The following is a 21,405-nucleotide window of genomic DNA, read 5'->3' on the forward strand; positions in this document are numbered from 1 at the left end:
TGTTAGATCCACAAAGCATCAGTAATAAATGTATTGAGGCTTCAGAAAACATTCTCTCCACCCTGTTGCTATAAATACCTTTTTAATGTTAATTCAGGAAATAAAAAATAAAACAATCTTTCATGTAACCAATTCAAGGTTCCTCATATTTAAGAGACAATATGATGGGAGGACTCTGGAATTCTAATGGCACTTATCGTCGTCGTCGTCGGCAGCCGTCCGTCTCGAGAGACGATGGTGTAGCTTCTTTAAGAGTCTATCTGCACCGCCGAGAATGGCTGTGCAGTCCGACTCGGGAGTGACATGGTATCTGTCTCCTCCCGTGTTGAATCGACATCTTGCGATGACGCTGAAGCTACAGAGCCTGGACAGGGTGATATGGAGGGTCTGCTGTTGCCCATGCAGCAGACCCCCCCTCTCTTCGCAGCTGAAGGGTCCAAGGGAAAGACGGAGTCGATACAGCTTGGGTTCAGGTGCGCCACAGGAGTTGCCGGTGTTGACTACAACATCAAACCGCCTTAGGGACTCCGGCTCCGGATTTTCTGTCGGGGTTTACTCCCTTAGCCTTTCCCCTGAAGAGGTATGCCGCAAGGCAGCGGAGGTTTTTTGGAGTCAGAGATTTCCTTCTCTGATGTGCCCTGACTGGAAGATCGAACCAGCGACACTTAGCTCGCAGGCCGACGCTCAATCCGCTGAGCTAAACCAGCCAGGGCTTAATGGCACTTATAACCTAATAAAAAATGCATCACTTCAGTATACCTCATCAGAGGTGAAATAGCGTATATAGACTTCCAACCATAGAGATGGCGGAAGTAGACACTTTCATAGATTTCAAGGTAAGAGTGTACATGAGCTGGGGCCCCATCAAATGCTGGGCAAGGCACCAATGAGCACAGCCTGTTTCTAGGGGTGTGGAGCCTAAGCTCTGGGAGCAGAAAAGAACCAGGTCAGGACTTTTAAATGCACAGGTAAAAACAGTGGTTTAGGAGGGCTAGAAAAGACAAAAAGAAGATGTGAAGAGGAAAAAGCATTCTGGGAACCTCTGAGTTGAAACGCTTGCAAGCACCTCTGGAGCTCAGCACTCCACAGGCCTGAGCATACTGTTAACCCTTCCCTCGCCAACAGCTTTTAACTCCAACAGCTGCAACATTTCTCAGGAGCAAATGAATTCTTAAAAACCTAATGGAAAAATATGAATCTGGTTGCTTGAAATATTCCTCGTTTCTTAAGTACATTCTGGCAATGGGAAAAAATAATAGCTTGCACTTTCAATAACAGGAAAACTGAAATAAGTAAAAATAATTACCATACTCCTCTCTCCTCAAGACTATTAATGGATCATAAAGGCTCATTCTTTTTTTTTTTTTTAATTATTTATTTGTTTATTTTATTTTTAGAGAGAGGGGAAAGGAGAAAGAGAGGGAGAGAAACATAACTGTGTGGTTGCCTCTCACGTGCCCCCAACTGGGGACCTGACGTGCAACCTAGTCATGTGCCCTGACTGGGAATCGAACCAGCGACACTTAGCTCGCAGGCCGACGCTCAATCCACTGAGCCACAGCAGCCAGGGCCAAGGCTCATTCTTTAGTTCTGTAAAAATTGTGTCATTAGCATCAACACATTTTTTTTAAGCCCCTATATCAGAGGTTTCCAAACTTGTATATATGTGGAAAACTTGTTCAAAGTGCAGATTCCTGGGTTCTATTTTTAAAATGTCAGATTCAGAGGTCCTGAATAGGCCTCAAGAATTTGCGTTTCAAACAAACTCTCCTGGTGAAATCTCATACAGGTAATGTGCGGATCACACTTTGAGAAACACCACCCCAAAGTAAATTCTTTTCCACTTTAGTGTAAGTCATAGCAAATTGTATTTTTAACAGGCTTCCTAATGTTAGTTCGGAGAAGCAAGCAGACTACCAGCCAGAGGCAAATGATCAAAGCATAGTGAGGAAACCTATCTTTCAAACACATATTCACGTAGACCCTTACAGTGAATTCTAAATGGTCTACCCAGAGAAGCCTGAGAGTCTGTCTACACCCCATGTATTATCCTATTTAGAAAGAAGTCCGTTTAGGTTCATTCTTGGTCTTAGGAAGCCCATACCAATATTTTCCAGTTTTTTACCTCTTTAGGTGATAGTATTGAAATGTAATCATCATATATCATTCTGGCCTTTTCTTCAACTACTTTTTTGTTCTGCTCTTTCTTTAAGTCTTCACAGGCAAGCCAGAAAAGTAGGTTCTCTTCACTGTATTCTGTTCGGAGGAACTCTCTGAAAAGGTTTCTTCCTGCTGGGGCCTTCATCATCTTGTCAAAATTTTGAGACCAGGACAAGATTTCATCTGAAGTGGGGTTTTGCCTGCAGAGAAAGAACGGGCCCATTGTTAAAGGTGACCTTGAATGCTTGCCCCAGTAAGGAGAGAAGCAGATAGACATGCTATTAGTTGCTGCCATCTAGTGGTCATTGCCACTGGGTCTGGCCTCATCTGGCAAAACATGTGCCAGGACTGGGTTAGGGATTTCTGGGTCTTCACAAAATTAGTGTCAGGCACAAGCTGCATGTTAGGGAACCAAGTGTTCAAACAGCAAGGGGCTATGCATGTGGTCGTCACAAATTCCTACTGAGGGCTGGGAGTGTTCAAACCTGAATATATTGCAAGTTCATAGAAATAGTTTCTATACTTATTATCCATTTGAGGGGTAAATTGAATCTGTTTGTGTGCATCTGAAGCAGATTTTCATTTTCAAGCTATAAGATACAGTTTCTCCTTTCATCTCTGGTAGCTTTTTTTCTTCCGTTTATCACTGGATCTAAAAGAAGAATACATTGTGTGCACTTGTCACATATTTTCCTAAATTTTAATAATTATTCTATTAAGTACAGGCTGAGACAAAAGTAGGTTTACAGTTTTTTGCATGGAAAATAATACAACAGTTAATAAATAATAAAAGAATAAACTATGTTTTGCATATTCATGACTGTAAACCTTCTTTTGCTCCACCCTATTCTGTAAATGAATTATTACCCATGTGTGGAGTTATCACAGTTATAAAGCACAGGCCCTTTGCAATGACAATTAGGATTTTGGAGATATCCATATTCAGGTTTTCAGTGACTACTTTCCTACAGAAATCACCAATTATTACTCCTTTTGCTTGTACACCAAAGAAGTGGAGGAAATGGACTGGAGATGCTTATGGTTAAATTGATCTTGCTTTCCCATTCAACAGTCTATTTAAAAATTTTCTAAACTAAAATACACTTGGTTAAAGAAGGTATATACATGTATACATCTTTTTGAGAAAATATTTTTAATAGATTTTTACTATTCCAAAATGTCTAAGTTTCTTCATTCATTTAAAATATTTTTCCAAAGAAAAAAATACTAGGTACCATCAACATTAAAATCTTGTCAGTAGAAAAAGCACCTATAATTATACAAATAATCTACTTGTGTTTTGATTTTATTCTATAGATCCAGTTCTTTATTTCAGCTTTTCATTTCAGAGAAAATATTGGTTAGAGTCTGTTTGATGGAAATGGGGCTGGGTACCAGCCGGGTGCGGTGATGCCCCTTCTGGCTGAGTTAGGCAACTCCCTGTCTTCCTTGTGTGTGTTTTCGATTCTTCCATGTGAAGAACACAACTACAAGAAATATTCTCAGGAAAGGGAAGGAAGTAATTAGCCCAATTTGGGGGCGAAACTAATTCATGCAACAATCATTATTTTTTGAAAGAGAAAGACAAAGCCAGGCAACATTTTAGCTGATAGATTAACAGAGTAAATAGAAAAACTGAGGAAAAGCAACTGCCATCACAGAACAAGATCTCCCAGCGTGTGTAAGCACTCATTTCACAAACCCATTGTCAGGAGCCACAGGAAGCCTGAGCTGATAGCTAAGCCCTGAGTAGGTGCAAACCGAATATGAATCCAAGATGCAATTATAACATGAATCACTCACCCTTCTTCCTCTAGGACCTGGATACTCTCCATTTTTGTGGTGTGTGGGGGTCTTTCTGCAGTTTCCGCTCTTTCTTCGTTCCTAACAGTGAGGCTGTAATGTAGCATAACACTTTATTTTGTCTATGGAAAACCAATTGTTGAAATAAAAGAAAAAATTTGCAGGAAATTATTCTACAGAAGAATTTTATTTTGAACTATGTGAGAATACTTAGTGTACAAAAGAGCAATGCCATTTTTAAATGATGGGAAAGCCCATGTCAACTAAACGAAAGAGAATCATGATTTAATAAAATTATAAATAAGTCAGAACTCAAAAACGGGTACTGTTTTACATTCTGACTTCATCCTTACATAATTTAAATTACTTAAAATCCCTTAGATACCTACATGATTATATGCATTAATATTTGATATATATGATTATGCTACTCTTTGGACTAAGTTCATTTTGACTTTTGGTTAGTTCTAGTCATAGTTTGTTTTCTATTTACTTTCCCTTGTTGATAGCTAAAAAGGAACAATGTGTCAGAATCTAAAAAAAGCATTTGCATAATTCATACCATCCTCCTAAAAAGGTACAATGTGTCAGAATTTGCATAATTCCCATCATCCTCCTTTGCAGACCGGGTTTTCTGTCGCCGATACCATCATTCCCCCATCCACTCAAGTTCGAACTATTGGAGTCATATTTGACTTCGTCTTTGTCCTTTCATCCCATTTAGTCAAACTCCAATGTCTCCAGAGGTTCTGGATAGGAGAGCACTGGATGAGAAGAGTCTCTGCATCTCTGGGACATACATTTGGGAATTCTACAAGATTACAGGACCCAGGACACTCGTGCTGGCTTTAGTAACACAGGTACATTATAGCCAAGCCGAGCCTCAGGGTGGAACACCTAAGGTTCTAGGTGTAGACTAGACATAATGAGGGAGGTAATAGGCAGATGCTGAAGAGCAGTTAGACAGGATGACTTGGAAAAATCAAGCTACTGAATTAGGCAACTGATCCCCCTGTGTGGGAGCCGAGGGGGCCTTATGGGGAGCCTGTCAGAGAGTAAAAATAGTTCAGCTAACATCTCTTTCATCTGTTCATCCATTAATTTTTTCAATAAGGAAAAATGGAAACTATTGTTTTCTAGTGTCTATATGTGCCAGGCACTGTCTTTTTAGCCTTAATTTTATTAACCCCACTTTACAGACAAGCAGTGAATCACAGAGCTGTGTGTTATGTCGGCCCAAAGTCAGACACAAAATATGGAGTATGGTTGGAATTTAAACCCAATTCTGGCAATGACCCTGTTATTTTTATTGAGTGCCTATGATGAACCATACTCCCTGGTGGGCACTGATGCAATAAACTACTTCTTATGTGAATGAAGAAAAGGGTTATTAAATATGCTTGTGGTGGAAAGGAGTTTAGTGGGTGAAAGCTTCCAACAAGTCTCAATAGTTAGTCTGGAAAGTTTGGCAAGGGAAGCTGAGACAAGGTCTCATTAATTCATTCTTTCATTCTTGGGTGCAAGGCTGAGAATGGAGAGGATGGAGCAAAGGGAAGAATTCAGGCATAGAGGCCCATCTATAATTGAAAGTGAGACTAGCTAGGAACATTTAGCTGAGAAAGTAGACTACCTGGAGAAAAGTGAACCCAGTAGGAATTGGATAGGCTTCTTCAGTCAGAAAAAAGACACTTCGATGAAAAAACGTAATAGTAAAGTAAATTAAGTTCTCTTCTAACAATTTCGAGGGCAGTGGCAGGTGTCCTGTTGTAGAACCATGGAAAGAAGAGTAAACCTCCACAGCAGTGGTGTGACCCAAAGAAGTCTGGGGAGCAGAAACTACAGCTCAAATACACAGTCATTGCTCTGCAGGGAGGCAGCATGCCCTTCAGTGTAGGGTCACCATGGGGGAACACCGTGAAGGGGATTCAGAGAGAGCACACAATTGCTTGTGTCCCCGCATGTAGGTGCTGCGAATGTGTTTGCAGACTGAGCGAGCCCAGGAAACCTCAGTCCTCGGTGTGGCTGCACGCTTAGGTCAAGTGTGTGGTCAGAAGAGAGTCGCTAACTTCTCAAAGTGTCTTTGGCTAGAGCACTTCCCTGGAATCTGATGATGCATTTCCAATAATTATGCTAAAGTGGGTGGGAGGAGTCTGACAATATTCTGCGAAGTTTCCTGGGAGAAATTAATGATGCCAAATGTACAAAGTATGCAAATTTTGATAAATTCTAGAAAGAACATATTTAAATAGAAAATTAATACTCTTTCTGCCAAGCTTTACTGAGCTTATATGTGTGTGTGTACACACATAGGAAGGTACTATAAAAAGACTATAAAAAGAGCTTGCATTTGATGATTAAATAATAAAATTAAAATTTTACTTCTGTTACACTTCCATACAAATGCAGTGGGACACACTCATGCAAGTATTTTCCATTTTATGCAACAACTTTGAAAAAAAAATTTCGCCATTGTGTTTGCTGTACAGCAACAAATCTGGAATCTACATGCATGATTGACAAGTTTCTGAATGTGAATTCTGGCTCTTCTATCTGTTTCTGTGATATTTACAAACATCCCACATGCCACCATATTAGTGATCGTTATGAAATATTGGGTTGTGTTTATATCTTTCGTTTCTACAGATGGTAAAATAGGGACACACATATGTACTAAAGCAACTTAAAATAGCTGTTTAATAAGTGCTTAACTATTCACTCTTTGCTCCATTTCTTGATTTAATATTGGACACAAAAGAAACTAACCTTTAACAATCAACAAGTGACCTGTTAATCAACTGTCCTTTAGTGCTATTCTCAAAACATCAGTTTCAAAGTTTTAATTATCAAGAACCCCTGATGTTGACGCTTTAAGATGAAAAAAAAAGGAGAAAATGATAGGAGAGTTAGTACTAGACTATTTGCAATTTATGTCTTAGGAATGACTAATTTCTTCCCCCACTTTCACTTGGTCCTGCTCTTAGTAATATAGTGGATTTTTAAAGTAATAAGTTGCAAGAAATATTTGCTTTAGATCAACATATACATACTGTCTGTGCTTGAGAAAAGCTCTAAAAGGAAAACATTAAGGTTAACAATAATGAGGGGCCCTGTGAAGACATATACTTTTTACTTTTATAATGTTTGTAACATTTTAAACGAACATTTCTACTTTTTAAACAACTAAAGCCACAAATAGAACAGAATGCATATGTAATGCTAACTGTGGGAGTCAATCAAAGCTTAACTATTTATAGAAGTGCCAATAACCTAGGTGAAATATGTGAAAATAAGCACTTAAAATTGCATTAGACATTTTTGAGGACGGCGACTTAAGTGGAGAGAAATACATTTGGTATATTTCAGAAAATAAGGAAATGATGCCTTCTTCGTGCATGGACGGACTTTTTGTTTGTTTTCAGGGGCGTCTGGATAGCGGGGTCGGGAAGCCATTGCTGGCTGCCCATTCTGGTTTACCGACTGATTTGTCATTGTGGGTATGCGCGTGTCCTAGTGTGGTAGACGGTCCACTTTTGTAAGAAACACAATTGGGTCTTAGGAAGAACCCTTGAAATGAGTGCAAGTAAGATGAAAACTTTGCCATAGTCATGGTGACTCTGGGATAGAGGATGATCACAAAACTACACATTTATACAAAAACTCAACTGAGGAATTAATAAGGTCATTAAATTTAAAACAGTATGACATCAGGGTTCAAGAAAGAACCACTGTCATTGGCAAGGCATATACTATTCAATATTTCAATATTCTCATGTTGTGAAATCCATTTTTCCTTTTTATTTAATAGCTCCTACCTCAAATCTCTCAGTGCAAAAATGGAATCAACACCCTTAGGTTCTGAACAAGAATTGATAGGTTATTCTTTACTTGTTCCATTTTCCTATGTCCAAAAAAAAAAATCATGGTAAAATAATACATCAGCTTTATTTAATAGTCAACAACAGTTTATAAATAGGTCTGAGGCACCTGGTTTATGCAACATTGCCTGGGTTGGAAATTCAAGATCAACAAGACAGAGGCTCCGAAACGGAGGTGCTCTGGCAGGTAAATAAGCATCAGAGAGCGTTGCAGTGAGAGCTGCAACAGAGGTATGCAGATGGCATTGTGCAGGCCCGGGTGCGGCATCTACAGTTTTGCGGGAGAGAACGGAGGAAGGCTTTGCAGAGGAGGTAATCATTAACTGGGCAGGGCCAGAAGCAGGTGTTCGCCAGATGAACACTCGGACAAATGAAGGGAATTCCAAGTAGAGGGGAAATGTGTGGAGGCTGGGAGTTGTAAAAAAGGCATGATCTACACAGGTGTCAGACAAGATGGAGAGAGCAGACGTGACAGGGTGGGAGCAATACACGTGAATAAGCAGTGAGGTGCAGTGATGTTATGAGTCAAGAAAAGAAGGAGCCAACTCCAAATCTAGAACATGCCTCCTGTAAGATGATTTTGGCTTTCCACACTTTATTTTCCTCATTTATAGTGGGGACAACGGTAGTGACCTACTACACGAGGTTATAAAGCAAAGACTCAAAACTTGTGACCAAAAGGCACATCATTACACGTGTTTCATTAAATGGGAGGGCCAATTGGTTACATATTAAAATGACAATTCCAATTTTACCGGAGATTTTTTTTTAATCTCAAGTGGAGGATATAAAGACTTTTACCTTGCCATTATTCTAGAACACTTCCTCATACATTACCTTACCACTTCTTTCTCACAACAGTCCTGTAAGGTCAGCAGGGATTTGCTACTACGTAATCGTTCCCATTTTGTTTACCAGGAAACCATCATCGAGGCTGACTTACACAATACCCATCCCTGACACAAGTCAGGGCCAGTTGGCATTGGCATTCACCAATTGCGCTTAGATGTCTGGAAAGGGCAAACCTATCACAAATCGGTGTATTAAGTGCAAATGCCGTAGCACCGGCATCATCTCGGCCATCAGTCCCTGGGAGGTACTGCCCGGAGGACTGAGCCTACAGCAGAGACTGGGGAGGAGGAATTTCTGAATCCGCTGGAGGTGACCAGGAAGGAGTCGCTGGGGAAGGCTTTGACAGCAATGCTCGGGAGAGGAAGACAAGAGGGGCTGCCATGCATGACTGTAGACCAGGCGTTGCTGCTACAAAGAGCCACCCTGGGAAGTAAAACTTGCTCCCAGCAGCCCAGGTCACTTTGGGGAGAGGGGGGTGTGGGAAGAACAGCAGTGATGTACTGCTTAGAAAAAGACTACACACTGTGGAAAAAAGGAACCAGAAGGTGCGGCAGTGAACGTGCATCATCCGTAACTTCACACATAGCAAAACGCAGGTATAGTCCAACCTGGGACTCGAAGCTCTTCTCCTTAATGTATACATTTTGGTAAAACTTGGCTTTGAATGGAGCATGTGGGGATGAGCGTGGTGGTTAGAAATTTGTCTGAAAACGTATACAGCACTTGTTTCAGAAAAGCGTTGCCCCTATGAATATGCCACCTACTTCTATACTATGTATCATGTGTCATAAAACAAGTGTCTGATATGACTTAAACTTTTATTGCATAAACTTGAACCTCTCAAAATTAAGTAACCTGCTATTAAAAATCTTTCCACTAGATGGCCGTGTTGCCTTTATAAATATAATTTTAAAAATTCTGGGAGTAATTACCCATATTTGGAAAAAAAATCTATTCTTATGTATGTGGAGTTTTGATAATTATATGTTTTTAAGGTATTTGAAAACAGCCATTCAATTAATCAAACTCGAAGGGGATAAGTTCAATATGGAGAGGTGTGCATAATTACAGCCATTTCCATTTTTGGTATTTAGAAAATGTATTCCTTGGCCCCAAGTCATTTGAATTAAAAAAACTTCTTTTTTTTGTTTTCTTTTTTGTTTGTTTGTTTGCTTAAAGGCAGGCATAATCCTAGTAACATTGTAGTTATTCTTTCCAGCAATAAATTGTTTTGAAGTGTAATGTCTCTTGCTGGAGTAATATGGAACTTAGGTCATACATTCCAAGAGCAAATTAATTTGAAAAGGTTTTTAACTAGCAAGAGGCAAAAAACATTTTTTAAATTTAAATTGCTTTAAAAGAGCTATCTCAATTTCAGTTTGAGTTGTATCTCATTCTTTTCATTTTTTTATTGAATTAATTGGGGTTATATTGATTAATAAAATTATATAGGTTTCAGGGGTACAGTTCTCTAATACATCATCTGTATATTGTACTGTGTATTCACCACGCCAAATCAAGTTTCCTTCTGTCACCTTTATCTCCCCGATACCCACTCCTACCCCCGCCCCCCTTTCCTCTGGTAATCACCATACTATTGTGTCTTTTTTTTTTTCCTTAATCACTTCACCATTTTTTACCAAACCCCCAAATCCTTCCCCTCTGACAGCTGTCAGTCTGTTTTCTTGTCTATGTCTCTGTTTCTATTTTGTTCGTCAGTTTATTTTGTTCATTGGATACCACGTATGAGTGAAATCACATGGTACTTATCTTTCTCTGACTGGCTCATTTCACTTAGCATGATGCTCTCCAGGATATATGTAAAGGTTAATTTCTTTTTGGATGCAATGAAACTGAAGACAAATCTCTTCATCTTCTCATACTCTCTCTTTGCTACCAATTTCCCTTTATACATGCTTCTGTTTGAGAAGATGAATTTCAAAAATTTCCTCTTTCTATTGATATTAAATTATTTAATGTTTACTTTAAACTCCAGGCCATGTATTTTTAGGCTCATAGACACATTGATTTGATTTAGAATGCCAACTGCATTTAAGTTATTACATGGTTAAAAGCTGGATCCACAGTATTTAGTTAAATAACTAAAGTTTTTTTTATTTGGCATAAACAGGTTTTTTTCCCCCCCTTAAAATTAAAAGAATTACAGGACTGGATATTTAGATGCATTTTATATCACACACACTAATCGTCAGAGTCTTCTACTTCAGTTCTCAGGTTGATTAATATCCTATTTTAAGCTCTTCCTTCAACCCACTGTAATTTTCCCTGTAAATCATAATTAAGCTAGTGGATGCTTCTGTGGGAAAGCAAATATCTTGGATGTAAAAAGGCCAAATGACTTCTATTTAGTGTAGACACTATTATTAAAATGGCATGGAATCACCCAAGTCTTTAAATGCATCAGTTAAGTTGGAGCTCCAGCTTCTGGTTTTAGTTAACACGTGTCCCTATGATAAGAACCAGAATGAAAAGTTGGACCTGCAGTAGTGGATACACAGAAAAGCATCTGATCATGTACCCATCCAGCCATTCATTCCTCCCCTGGTATTTTCCAGTTCCTGTGTGTGTGACTATGTATGGGCTTGAAGGCAAAGATCCTGGGAAACTTAACCCCAGTGTGTAAGGAACTTACAACCCCCTGGGAACCCTATTGCTGTGTGGTGCATGCTCTAAGAATGCTAAGTTATACCTGTGCTCATTAACGTGAAAGCTGGGGGGAAAGGGCTAGGGGTATAGACTGCAGACACAGGTCCTGTTACATTAACTGACAACATGTAAATAGAACACGCTAAGCATACAGTGGTCAAATTCTACAAAGTCTGGTAATTTCCTGAGACTTATGAAGTAGTCATACATAAATCCTATCAATAAAGGATTATTCAGGGGCCCCTACAGTGTACCAAACCCTAAACTAATTGTCAGTATTGTTACTCGTATCTTGCAGGTAAAGAGACTGAGGCTCAGAGAGATGAAGGTTTCTCAGTTATACAATGTGACACTTGGCCACATCCAGGTCTGGTTCCAGTGCTGCGTTTCTTCCCTTCCCCATGCTGCCTCTTGGAAACAGGTTTTATAGGAAGAAGACATATTATTAGAATTTGTGTGTAATCTTTAAGTATGGCAAGACTACATCTATTTAGAATGGATCACGTGGAACTATTATTTCACTATTACTCATGGAATTGGATGCTTAAAATGGTTCTGTACTTTTATATAAGCTATACCGCTTTATACAAAAAGTAGCGATGGCAGCAACTTGCTCTCTGCTTAGGAATCCATGTTCCTGAACACGAGATACTTTAATATTTAGTACATCGATAGCTTAGCCAACAATTGGAATTTTACAGCACCAGAAATTGTAACATTTATAAAACCAATTAAGCAGAATTATTAAAAATCAACTCCATATTCAATAGAAGTAGATTTTACCATCTTATCTGACAAAAAAACAGGTAGTTCTTGAGTGATGTCCTAAAATAGCAGGTATATTTTAATAGACCTACCACACTTACATCACAAAAGAAAGTATGTTGGCCTAAAACAAATCGTGAAGAGTTTTGTTTGCAGTTTTTCTCTCTAAATTCTTCCTCTTGGTACACATGGGAGAAGCTCGATTCTCACACAGTTCACCGATCACCTCCTAGCTGGGCAGGTGACAAGATGTTTTACCCCATTCAGCCTCCCTGATATATTTGCACTGTTGGTCGGTCCCGTCTTCATGGAACTGGATTCTGCTGTGGTGCTTGTGTGTCACCTCTTGGAGGTCTCTTCTCTGTGCTCTGGGTTTGCAGCCCTTTCATTGTCTCTCTTTAAATATCGCTATTTCCTGAGGCTTCAGTCCAGCTCTCCACTTGAGGTCTTCATTCTCGTCTCCTGTACATGGCGCACCAGTGGCTCCCAGATTGTTATATCCAATCAAAATCTCTCCAGTGGGTTCCAAATTCATCTCGGCAGCTTACTCTTGGATACCCTCTGCAGAGCAAGGCCAGCTCATCATCTTATGCTAAACAACCTCCTACTCTAACATTTTCCCATTTGATGGAATTGCCATCCACCCAGCCACGTGAGCAGCGATGTGGAGTTATCCTTCCATCTTCTTTCTCATCTATTGCAGATTCTTGAATCTGTGATTTCTCCATTCCTTTCATTGCCATATATGTGTGTGTGTGTGTGTGTGTGTGTGTGTGTGTGTGTGTGTGTGTATCTCAATGGGCATAATACGTTCATCTTTTTTCTTCGCATCTATCTTTCTATTGCTGATCTAAACACTGCAATGTGACACTCAGAAAAATAGGCATTTACAGTAAACATGGTCAAGGAGAGTGCCAGTGGTATGCCTTCAATGGAAAACGGTCAAGGAGTTCTAATTCTGGCAGTTTTCCCATAAACAGCCCTCTGGTCACATGCAACACAGACCTGGCAGAGGCAACTCAATATTAAGCTTTTCTAGAGGATAGCCTGGCGAGTAACACCCAATATTCATATAACATGCCATTGATTACTGAGAGTTTGTTTCCTATGTAGAGGCCGGGAGATTCTGGTGAAAGCTAATGAACTACAACAGGCCATAATAAATTGCAAAGAGTGAATGAATAGATGCATGACATATCAAAGATCCATGGTCCTAATGTCCGCCTTTTGGCTTTGTGTATATGGCCTGAGAAACGTGTGTTCGTTTTGGTAGATGTCTTTGTTTGGGTGAGTTATAAAAACCTAATAAGGAAATTTATCTATGCAACGGTGAAATGGAGTTTCAAAGTAACTTGGATTGTGTAAGTTATTGAAGCTATGGAGGGAATTTATCTATGCCGTGTGAGAGAGATTCAGAATTCTCTGTGTTTACGATGATCCAGTTACAAGAACTTTGGAAGCCCTACGCAGCTAACTTATGTCCCCATGTGAGAGGAATCAGGTCTCTGAGGGCGAGAGGTGTAGGAAGAGACTCTGTGTTCACTGGTGCCTCAGATGAAATGATTCTCCCTGCCCGTGTGAGCAGATTTGTTTCCAGAGGGTGGTTTCTTTATCATGGAGCAGCCGTGGATTTGTTTTCCCTTCCAAAAAATATCCTTTGGCTTTTAAAGCATGCATCTTAGTGTTTCCATTGGCAGAGAGCTAAAATGTGACAGCGTCAGAGGATAAAATGGGACGTTATTTTTGCAGTTTTGAATTATAGAGGCTGAAGTGATTGTTCAAAATGGAGAGAGGGGCCAACTGAAGGCATGTTTATGAAGCACTTAACATTGACCCAGTCAGAGCTCTCCACGGTCTGGGAACTCCGGCAACCAATGTGTTCAAACGGAAGCCGATTTTAGCTTTCACCGGGATAACTGACTAAATTCAGTCCGTGACCAGTTTCTCCTGAGAAGAAGGAAGGATATCTGATTTGGGCCAAATATTGTAGGCAAGACACACGAGTGCCTGAGATTGTCGATTTGATCTGAAAAGTTGTGTTTGGTGTCATTCTTGAAGAGCTGACAAAACAAGAAGCTTTGGAAATGGTTCGTATCAAATCTGGAAATGGAACATTTGGAAGTGTCATCTTCAAGTGGACAGACCAAGGGACAGGATAATCAGGAAGTTGCACTTCTGTCCCACTTCTATCATGGATGGCATGGTGACAGGAGATGGGAGGCCAGCCTCCAGTTTTCTTCTCTGTGAAACCAGGGACAGCGTTTTCGAACCAGTGTTTTTTGGGGGGGTATTATTTTCTTTCCAAATGAAAGCTTATAGCTAAGTCTAATATGTAAAATAGCTGCAGACAGAACAATCCCCTGGGAACTGCAAGAGGGGAGCCTAGGGCTGTCTTCAGCAAAAACCTGGGCCCCACAGCTCCCCAGAACCTTCCCCTGATCACCAGGAAGCAGCATGAGAAGTCAGTGGGAACATTTTGGAGAGACGATAGTTGAAGTCTCTGGAATTCTAATTCTTTTATGACTGAACATGGAATCTGTCTTGCTTGATAGGACATCACCAGGAGCAATGAGGAATTAAAACAGGGATGGGTTAGCACCTAAAGACTTTATTTGGGGAAAAAAAAAATGTCTGGGTTATTAAAAAAAAAAACTCTGATGTTTATTTGAAAAAAATAGTGTGGGTTATTTTAATATAACCTCTGATGGAAATTAGCTTTAAGCTCAAAATAAGTTTTGAAAGCTCTACCTTTCATCTCATTTTTGAGGCACGTTCTCCTGTGAGCACAGGCACTTTCAGGGTGTCACCTCGTGTACCACTGTGAGAATGACCTCACCGATTCTCCCCGTCTTCCTGATGGCAATTTTGTGAGGAGCCCCCACGTCCTTCAGAGGTTTCTTTCTCATGAAGAAGGGGCCAAGGAGTAACTGTCTGAAGAGTGACATCACTGTGTTTGCATCCTGATGTAAGAGGAACATGAAATTTTGACCGTGGCGACCTTGAACCTCAGGAATAGCTTGGTCTCACACACGCAATAGAATGTGCAAATGTACAGACTTCATCTTAGGGCCAAGACTCAGGCTTCCATGGCTCCTTCATGTAACACAGACTGAATGGCCTACAGCTCACTCTCTTGTTTTCTCTTCTTGAAATGGAGAGCTGTGAGGAGAAAAGGGAGACAGGGGAACGGATCTGGGGGAGGCGGGGGCTCGCTGACAGGGGCAGAGGGCAGAGTAGCTCAGTCAGTCATTGTGGACAACATCTAAACTCTTTAGATTTTTGAAGGAAACTGAACATATTCAGCAGTTATGTACTGACTCTCTGTCCATCCCCCCAAGTAAAGCACAGTGATCATTTTATAAAGAAGGGAATGGATTTAAACCAGAGAGGAGCTGACAGTGAAATCTGAGTGGGAAATGCAAATCGGAGGGAAATGCCGGAGTGCTTTAAAAACCCGTAACATGTGAGACTAAGTTGAAGTATTTATATTTATTACTAGATATAGAAATATATTTTCCTAGCACTCTATTTCCTAAAAAGGAGGTAAAAATCTACATGACAACTGCTGCTATTTACAAATGACAGTTACTCATATTTTGATTTCTAACTTTTTTTGGTCCCTAAATTACATTTTTTTGGTGTTTCTTTTTGTTCTGCTCCTTTGACCTAGCCTGGAAAATCTGAAGAACATTTCTTTCTTTTTCTTCCCCCCTCACTCTAATAAGCCTTTACAAGGTTTTTTTTCCCCTACACTCACAGTACAAAAATAACGATATTTTTAAAATGCATGTGTAAAGGACATTTTCATTTGCAATGAGATCACATCCATAGTTCAAGACAGTTTAATTTTCATTTTTTCATCCTTGTTTACAGTAGAAATTACCTCTCATTGATCACATATAGAAGACTTGTAAATTTATAGATTGTGCATTTTATAGCCCAGACTCAGGCACCCATGATGCATTGCTAACAATCACAGTCCTTGATGGTCATACTCTAGAACTAATAGGCCACTCATCTGAGGCACCCGGTGTGTGCGGTCCGAAGGTGCATCACCTAGAGGTAGGTATGCAGTGAATGCAGCTTCCAAAACCTGTTCTAGATCCACAGTCTGTGTTCTGTGATACTCTGGATGCTTGTGAGCTCATGCGGGATATTCTGTTATTTAATGTGCATGTTTAGAATTAATAACAGCAAGTCTTGCTAAATGTCTGTTTGACAGCAAATGAATCTGTTTTGATGTTTTAATCCTAAAACAATTCAGAATTAAATCTGGTAGGTAAAGAAAATCCTATATTAATTACTGAAGTATGTATGGTATGGTACAAATGAGAAATAGAAATATAATCCTCAGCACAATGTAACAATGTATTTGGGACGATTTATATAGAATTTTAATAATAATAGCTTTCCAACACACTTTTTTTTGTATTATAACCATGAGCTAATTTTAAACATACCTTATTTCAAACCAGCTCCTCTTTAAAGAGATTTAATTTTTCCAATATGAAATGTTCAATAGCTCAGTGAGCTCTTATTAAATGCATGCCTACATGTGTTAGACACTGTTCTCAGCTCTTCTATGTTTTATTTCATTTAATGTTTACAGAACCTTTATGAGGTAGGGATTCTTACTGCTGTCATGTGACAGATGAGGAATCTGAAGATATTAAGTAACCTGCTGAAGGCCAAGCAGATAGTGACGGATGGGGATGAGATTTGAACCCAGGCAGTTCAACTTCAGAACCACCCTGTTCTATGATGTCTCATTTGCACCATGTCATAATCCACTGTATTTCATGGATTAAGACCGGAGCTCCATAATCTCTCTAGGAGTGCTACAGAAAAATAAATTACATGATTTTATTGAAACATGTCCCTCTTTTAGAACTCCATTTCCGCCATCTGAAATAGAGAATTACATATGACTTTCCCCAACAAAGAATCATCATGTGGGAAATACTTTTGATATTTATGAAAACTACTTTAAATCTTCCAACTGATGGTTTTCTGGAAATAAAGTTTTCTAGATGGGCAGAGCTTGCTCAGCACCAGGTTTAGCAGTGTACTATGCCACGTTTCATCTTCTCTTTTGGCCACAATGATAGAACATCATACCATCATATCATAGCAACAACCTTAAAGGACGTTGGAAAATTGTAGAAACCATACGAGTATTTGGGCCTTTCTTTGGGGTTTTGAAATAGATCAGGGAGATCAAGAAAACCACCGATAACACAGAAGATGCACTTGTGAATTGGATCTTAAAGGATTCCGAAACTTATGATTGTATGGAAAGTGCCATTAATCTAACATCTCCCTGAGAAATCTCATCTGCATATGTCTACTGCTTTTCTTTCTTTCTTTTTAATTTATTGATTTTAGAGAGGAGATAGAGAGATAGAGAGAGAGAGGAGCATTGATATGTTGTTCCACTTATTTATTCATTCATTGGTTGAATATGATGGGGGATCAAACATGCAGCCTTGAATTATCTGGATGATTCTCTAACCAACTGAGCTCCTGACCATGGCATCTACTGTTTTTTTTTTTAATTTGAAGGCACTTGGAAAATGTGGAACCAGAAGAGGTTTCTTGAAGTGCCTGAATCATGAACATTTAGCACGAGACTGGGCCTGGGGAACCAACTTGTGTAACTTTTCATCATTTTGCGACCAGGAAGCCAAAAAGCAGAGATTGTAACTTCAATGTCACAGAGACTGCCAGTGATAAAATCGCCACGGAAAGCAGATTCTCTGGCTCTCCGTTCAGAGTTTTTAATTAACTGACTTAGCCTTCACACCCAGCATAGCCCCTGGCCTTTAGCTCTGTCAACATGAGTCTGTGGCACTTCTTTTTCTGCGTTTGTCATCTCTCTGTGGCTGAGGCTGCCACCCTGACTCATAGTTTTCTGACTCTGTGACTGAAGGATCAAGACCCTACGAACCACCATATAATGTAAACAGAATAGTGAGTGGTACATACAATACTATTAAATATCATCGTAATGTTCTTGTAACATTGGAGAACATTGTTTATTGTTAAATAAATATATACTCTCATTTTTACCCATATCTTTAAGAAGCGTGGATGAAGGAAAACATGTAAAAAATACTTCTTTCATTCTTTACTACCAATTTCAATGTAGGTTCTGAGGAAATATATGTTGCGTCTGGAAATGTCTGCATGAAATCAGTGATGTTCTCTGAAAATTCCTACTTTTAAGGGAAGGGAAAGACAGACTGCGAAGCGTGCGCGACCCTACATCCTGACATCGCGTTCACCCTCGTTACTCCCTAGCTCAGGTGCGGCATCTCACAGAGCGCAGGACGTACCAGGAGCAGCTGCAGCAGCAGCACCAACAAAAGCAGCACGTGTTGTTGGGCCTCTGGTTTCCAGGTGCCTGAGACACAGCAAGGGTCCCTTCATTCTGCGACTGCTGCCTTTTGCGCATTTCAGCTGCTTCAGTACCGCGTAGGCTGGAAGAAGAGAGAAAACATAAGGCACCAAAAAAAGTCACAATAAAGATAAGTCGCCTGCCCCGAAGGGAGCATAACTTAATGAAAGGGTGGGGGCTGGGAAGATGGTTCAGAAAAGGTGAGAACTAACAGGCCTTGGCAGTCCAGTGAAAAGTTCTCCAGAGAAGCTCTTTGGGGACAAACTTGTATCATTATCTGCTACATAAAATTTTAGTAGCAATATTGCCACATCATCAAAATCAGTTGGCAAGGTAAATATTATGTTTGAAAATTTATTGTTAACTTCCTTCTTTACTCAAGCATGATCACATCTGCTTTTCTTTATGAACCCCTTTAAATGACTGTGGGAGTGTATTTCTGGTTTTGTCACTGTGGTTTACAGGAAGGTTCACTGAGCTTCATCAATCGTTGGTACAAGGTTTTTAACTACAGAACATTATGCAGAAGGTCAAGTGTGCTTTTTGTGTTCTCTCACCTTTTTGTAAAAATACCCAATCTCCTTTTTGGCACTTCCAGGGCACACTTTAGGGGTCTAATCTCAATAATATTGGCCAAATGCCTTATTCTCTGTTACATAATCTTGTTGCAATGACAGCACCTCCCTTTCCTCCACCACCCCAATTCATTTTCATTTAGTAGAGAGTTGGGAAAGGACAAAAAGGGATCCAATCAAGAATTACGTTGGTGGAATTTATATTATATATCATGGCAGATAACAAGTCTTTTGGGCTATAGGATGCCCTACCTGTGAGATTAGAAATCAGACCAAATGAGTGGCTTTCTATTTATAAGCCCAATCTTGATCTAGGACTTTGCTGAGGATAAAAAATAAAGTTTTGTTTTAGTAGAATAATATCAAATTTGCCATGAACTTTCTGAAAAGGGAATGAATCCTGCTGAATGATGTTTTTCAAAAAGATGCAATGTATGTAAACCATATACATGTATGGTCATATGTGTAGCTGAGATCAATACATATTAAAAACATAAAGTACTTCAGGTTATTTTGGCATTGTGAGCTTTAAAAATTAAATCTTTAGTTCTACATACAATCATAGATAGTTTTAAAAAGTTTTTTATTCCTGAAAACAAGATAAGCATCTCTTTAGACTAGAAACAGACCAGAAAATCACAATGGTCAGTAAATGGGGGCTAAATTCCCAGTCATTTTGGAATTCAGGATGGAACAGAAAGGTGCAAAGGCCCTGTACTCCAGTGGGATATAGAAATGCTCCCCTGTGAGCAGTGGGAGACCAGATCCCAGCATCCCTGCATAAAGCCAGGGGCGGATGGTCCCACTATATATAAAGGACGCTGAAAGAACTGTCAGTACCGCTCAGTTGTGCTTAGCGGCGGGAGGAACAGGACGCGGGAAAAGCCATCCAGACCTGACTGAGGCCAAGCAGCCCACAGGTTCCGTGACATGGTTCAGAGACGTGTCCAGAACCATGGCTGACTGGGAGGGAATCCTGAGATGCTGATGGAAGAGCTACTGCGGGACAGAGCGTATCGAGGAGCCCAGGGAGACTAGTGAAAAGCATCACGTTATAAAGCGTGAGTGAGAAATATACCTCTCACTTCATGTGTTGCCTGAGAGCAAAAAATCCAAACAACAATGAACAACAGAGAGCTAACTCCACATCAGGAGATGAACACCCTCCTGACCAAATGCAAAAGATTTAAAAAACAAGAATCATCTAAAACTAGTTTCATAAGCATATTAAACTAATGTAAACAATGTGATAAAAGAAAGACTGAGAAAATTTGTCTTATTCATATAAAAAAACCAAAAAATTATAAAAACAAATATAGGCAAATATGAAACAAGAATAGAGAGAATGAAAAACAGAAATGTAAAAACAAAAACATAGCCATTAAAAATTTCAGATGGAATAATGTCTTCCCAAAGAAATCCCAAAGTGCATACATGATGATGCCAAGGCCCTGTGCCCAGAATTCAGCGGAAAGATAAAGAGAAGAAACGCAAAGGAGACCAGTACAGCAGTAACATTGAAAGGCTCCAATACACATCCAATAAGATTTTCATCACAAGAAGAGAGCCAGCTAATGGATTATCAGGGACATATTATTTTCAGAGAAGTTGGCTGAGAACTTTCCAGAATTGCAAGAAAACAAAACAAAACAAAACAAAACAAAACCTCACATTAAAAGAGCACACAACATACTGCACAGAATAAAATAAAAATAAAAGTAGACCCACCCTTATATGCATTATAATAAAACTACAGAACTCCAAGAGAGAGAAAGAAGATAAATTATCACCCATGGCAGACTAGCATGTACTGACAGCTGCCTTCATAAGCAATACTAGAAGCCACAGGCAATGGGCAAGGGAGTAATGTTTTCCACGTGCTGAGGGAGAAAAACTACTACCTACAATTTTATATTTAGCTAAACACAAATTCAAGAGTGAAGACGATTTATGACATATAAACTGATTTTATTACTCAAATGCTTGCTGAAATCAACTTCAGTCAGAAGAAAACAAAATCAGAGGAAAGGAGGGGCACATAAGAGGTAATTGCACTGAAATGGATAAAGTATGGTACTGGACTTAATTAATGACCAGCTGCAATAAAAGTCTATGTTTCTCTATTTAGAAACAGTCTAGAAATAAATATGATTACATAAATTTGGAAAATAGGACACTTGCCCTATCCCTTCACTGACTGTTTTTGTATACATCACAGTGTCTCCATGTTGTTAAATCTGAATCATTTTATCCTAATTTTCTGAGCCTATCAGCATCTGACAGTGATCATTCCATCCCCTGAAACACTTTC

At 39.6% G+C, this 21,405-nt stretch overlaps 1 protein-coding gene across 1 annotated transcript in view; it reads right to left on the bottom strand.

Moving 5' to 3' along the window:
- Positions 1–18,588, bottom strand: part of RGS17 (regulator of G protein signaling 17) — a 30,522-nt gene extending 11,934 nt beyond the window's left edge. Inside the window, exons 1-3 of the mRNA XM_090280699.1 lie at positions 18,458–18,588; positions 3,964–4,056; positions 2,126–2,360 (exon numbers count right to left, since the gene is read on the bottom strand). Coding sequence (XP_090136825.1) covers positions 2,126–2,360; positions 3,964–4,056; positions 18,458–18,576 — 447 coding nt within the window. The 5' untranslated portion in view covers positions 18,577–18,588. The remainder of the gene's footprint in view (positions 1–2,125; positions 2,361–3,963; positions 4,057–18,457) is intronic.
- Positions 18,589–21,405: the final 2,817 nt, after the last annotated feature.

This window comes from Furipterus horrens, unplaced genomic scaffold, assembly GCF_987537825.1.
Source record: "Furipterus horrens unplaced genomic scaffold, mFurHor1.1.pri manual_scaffold_6, whole genome shotgun sequence".
NCBI lineage: Eukaryota > Metazoa > Chordata > Mammalia > Chiroptera > Furipteridae > Furipterus > Furipterus horrens.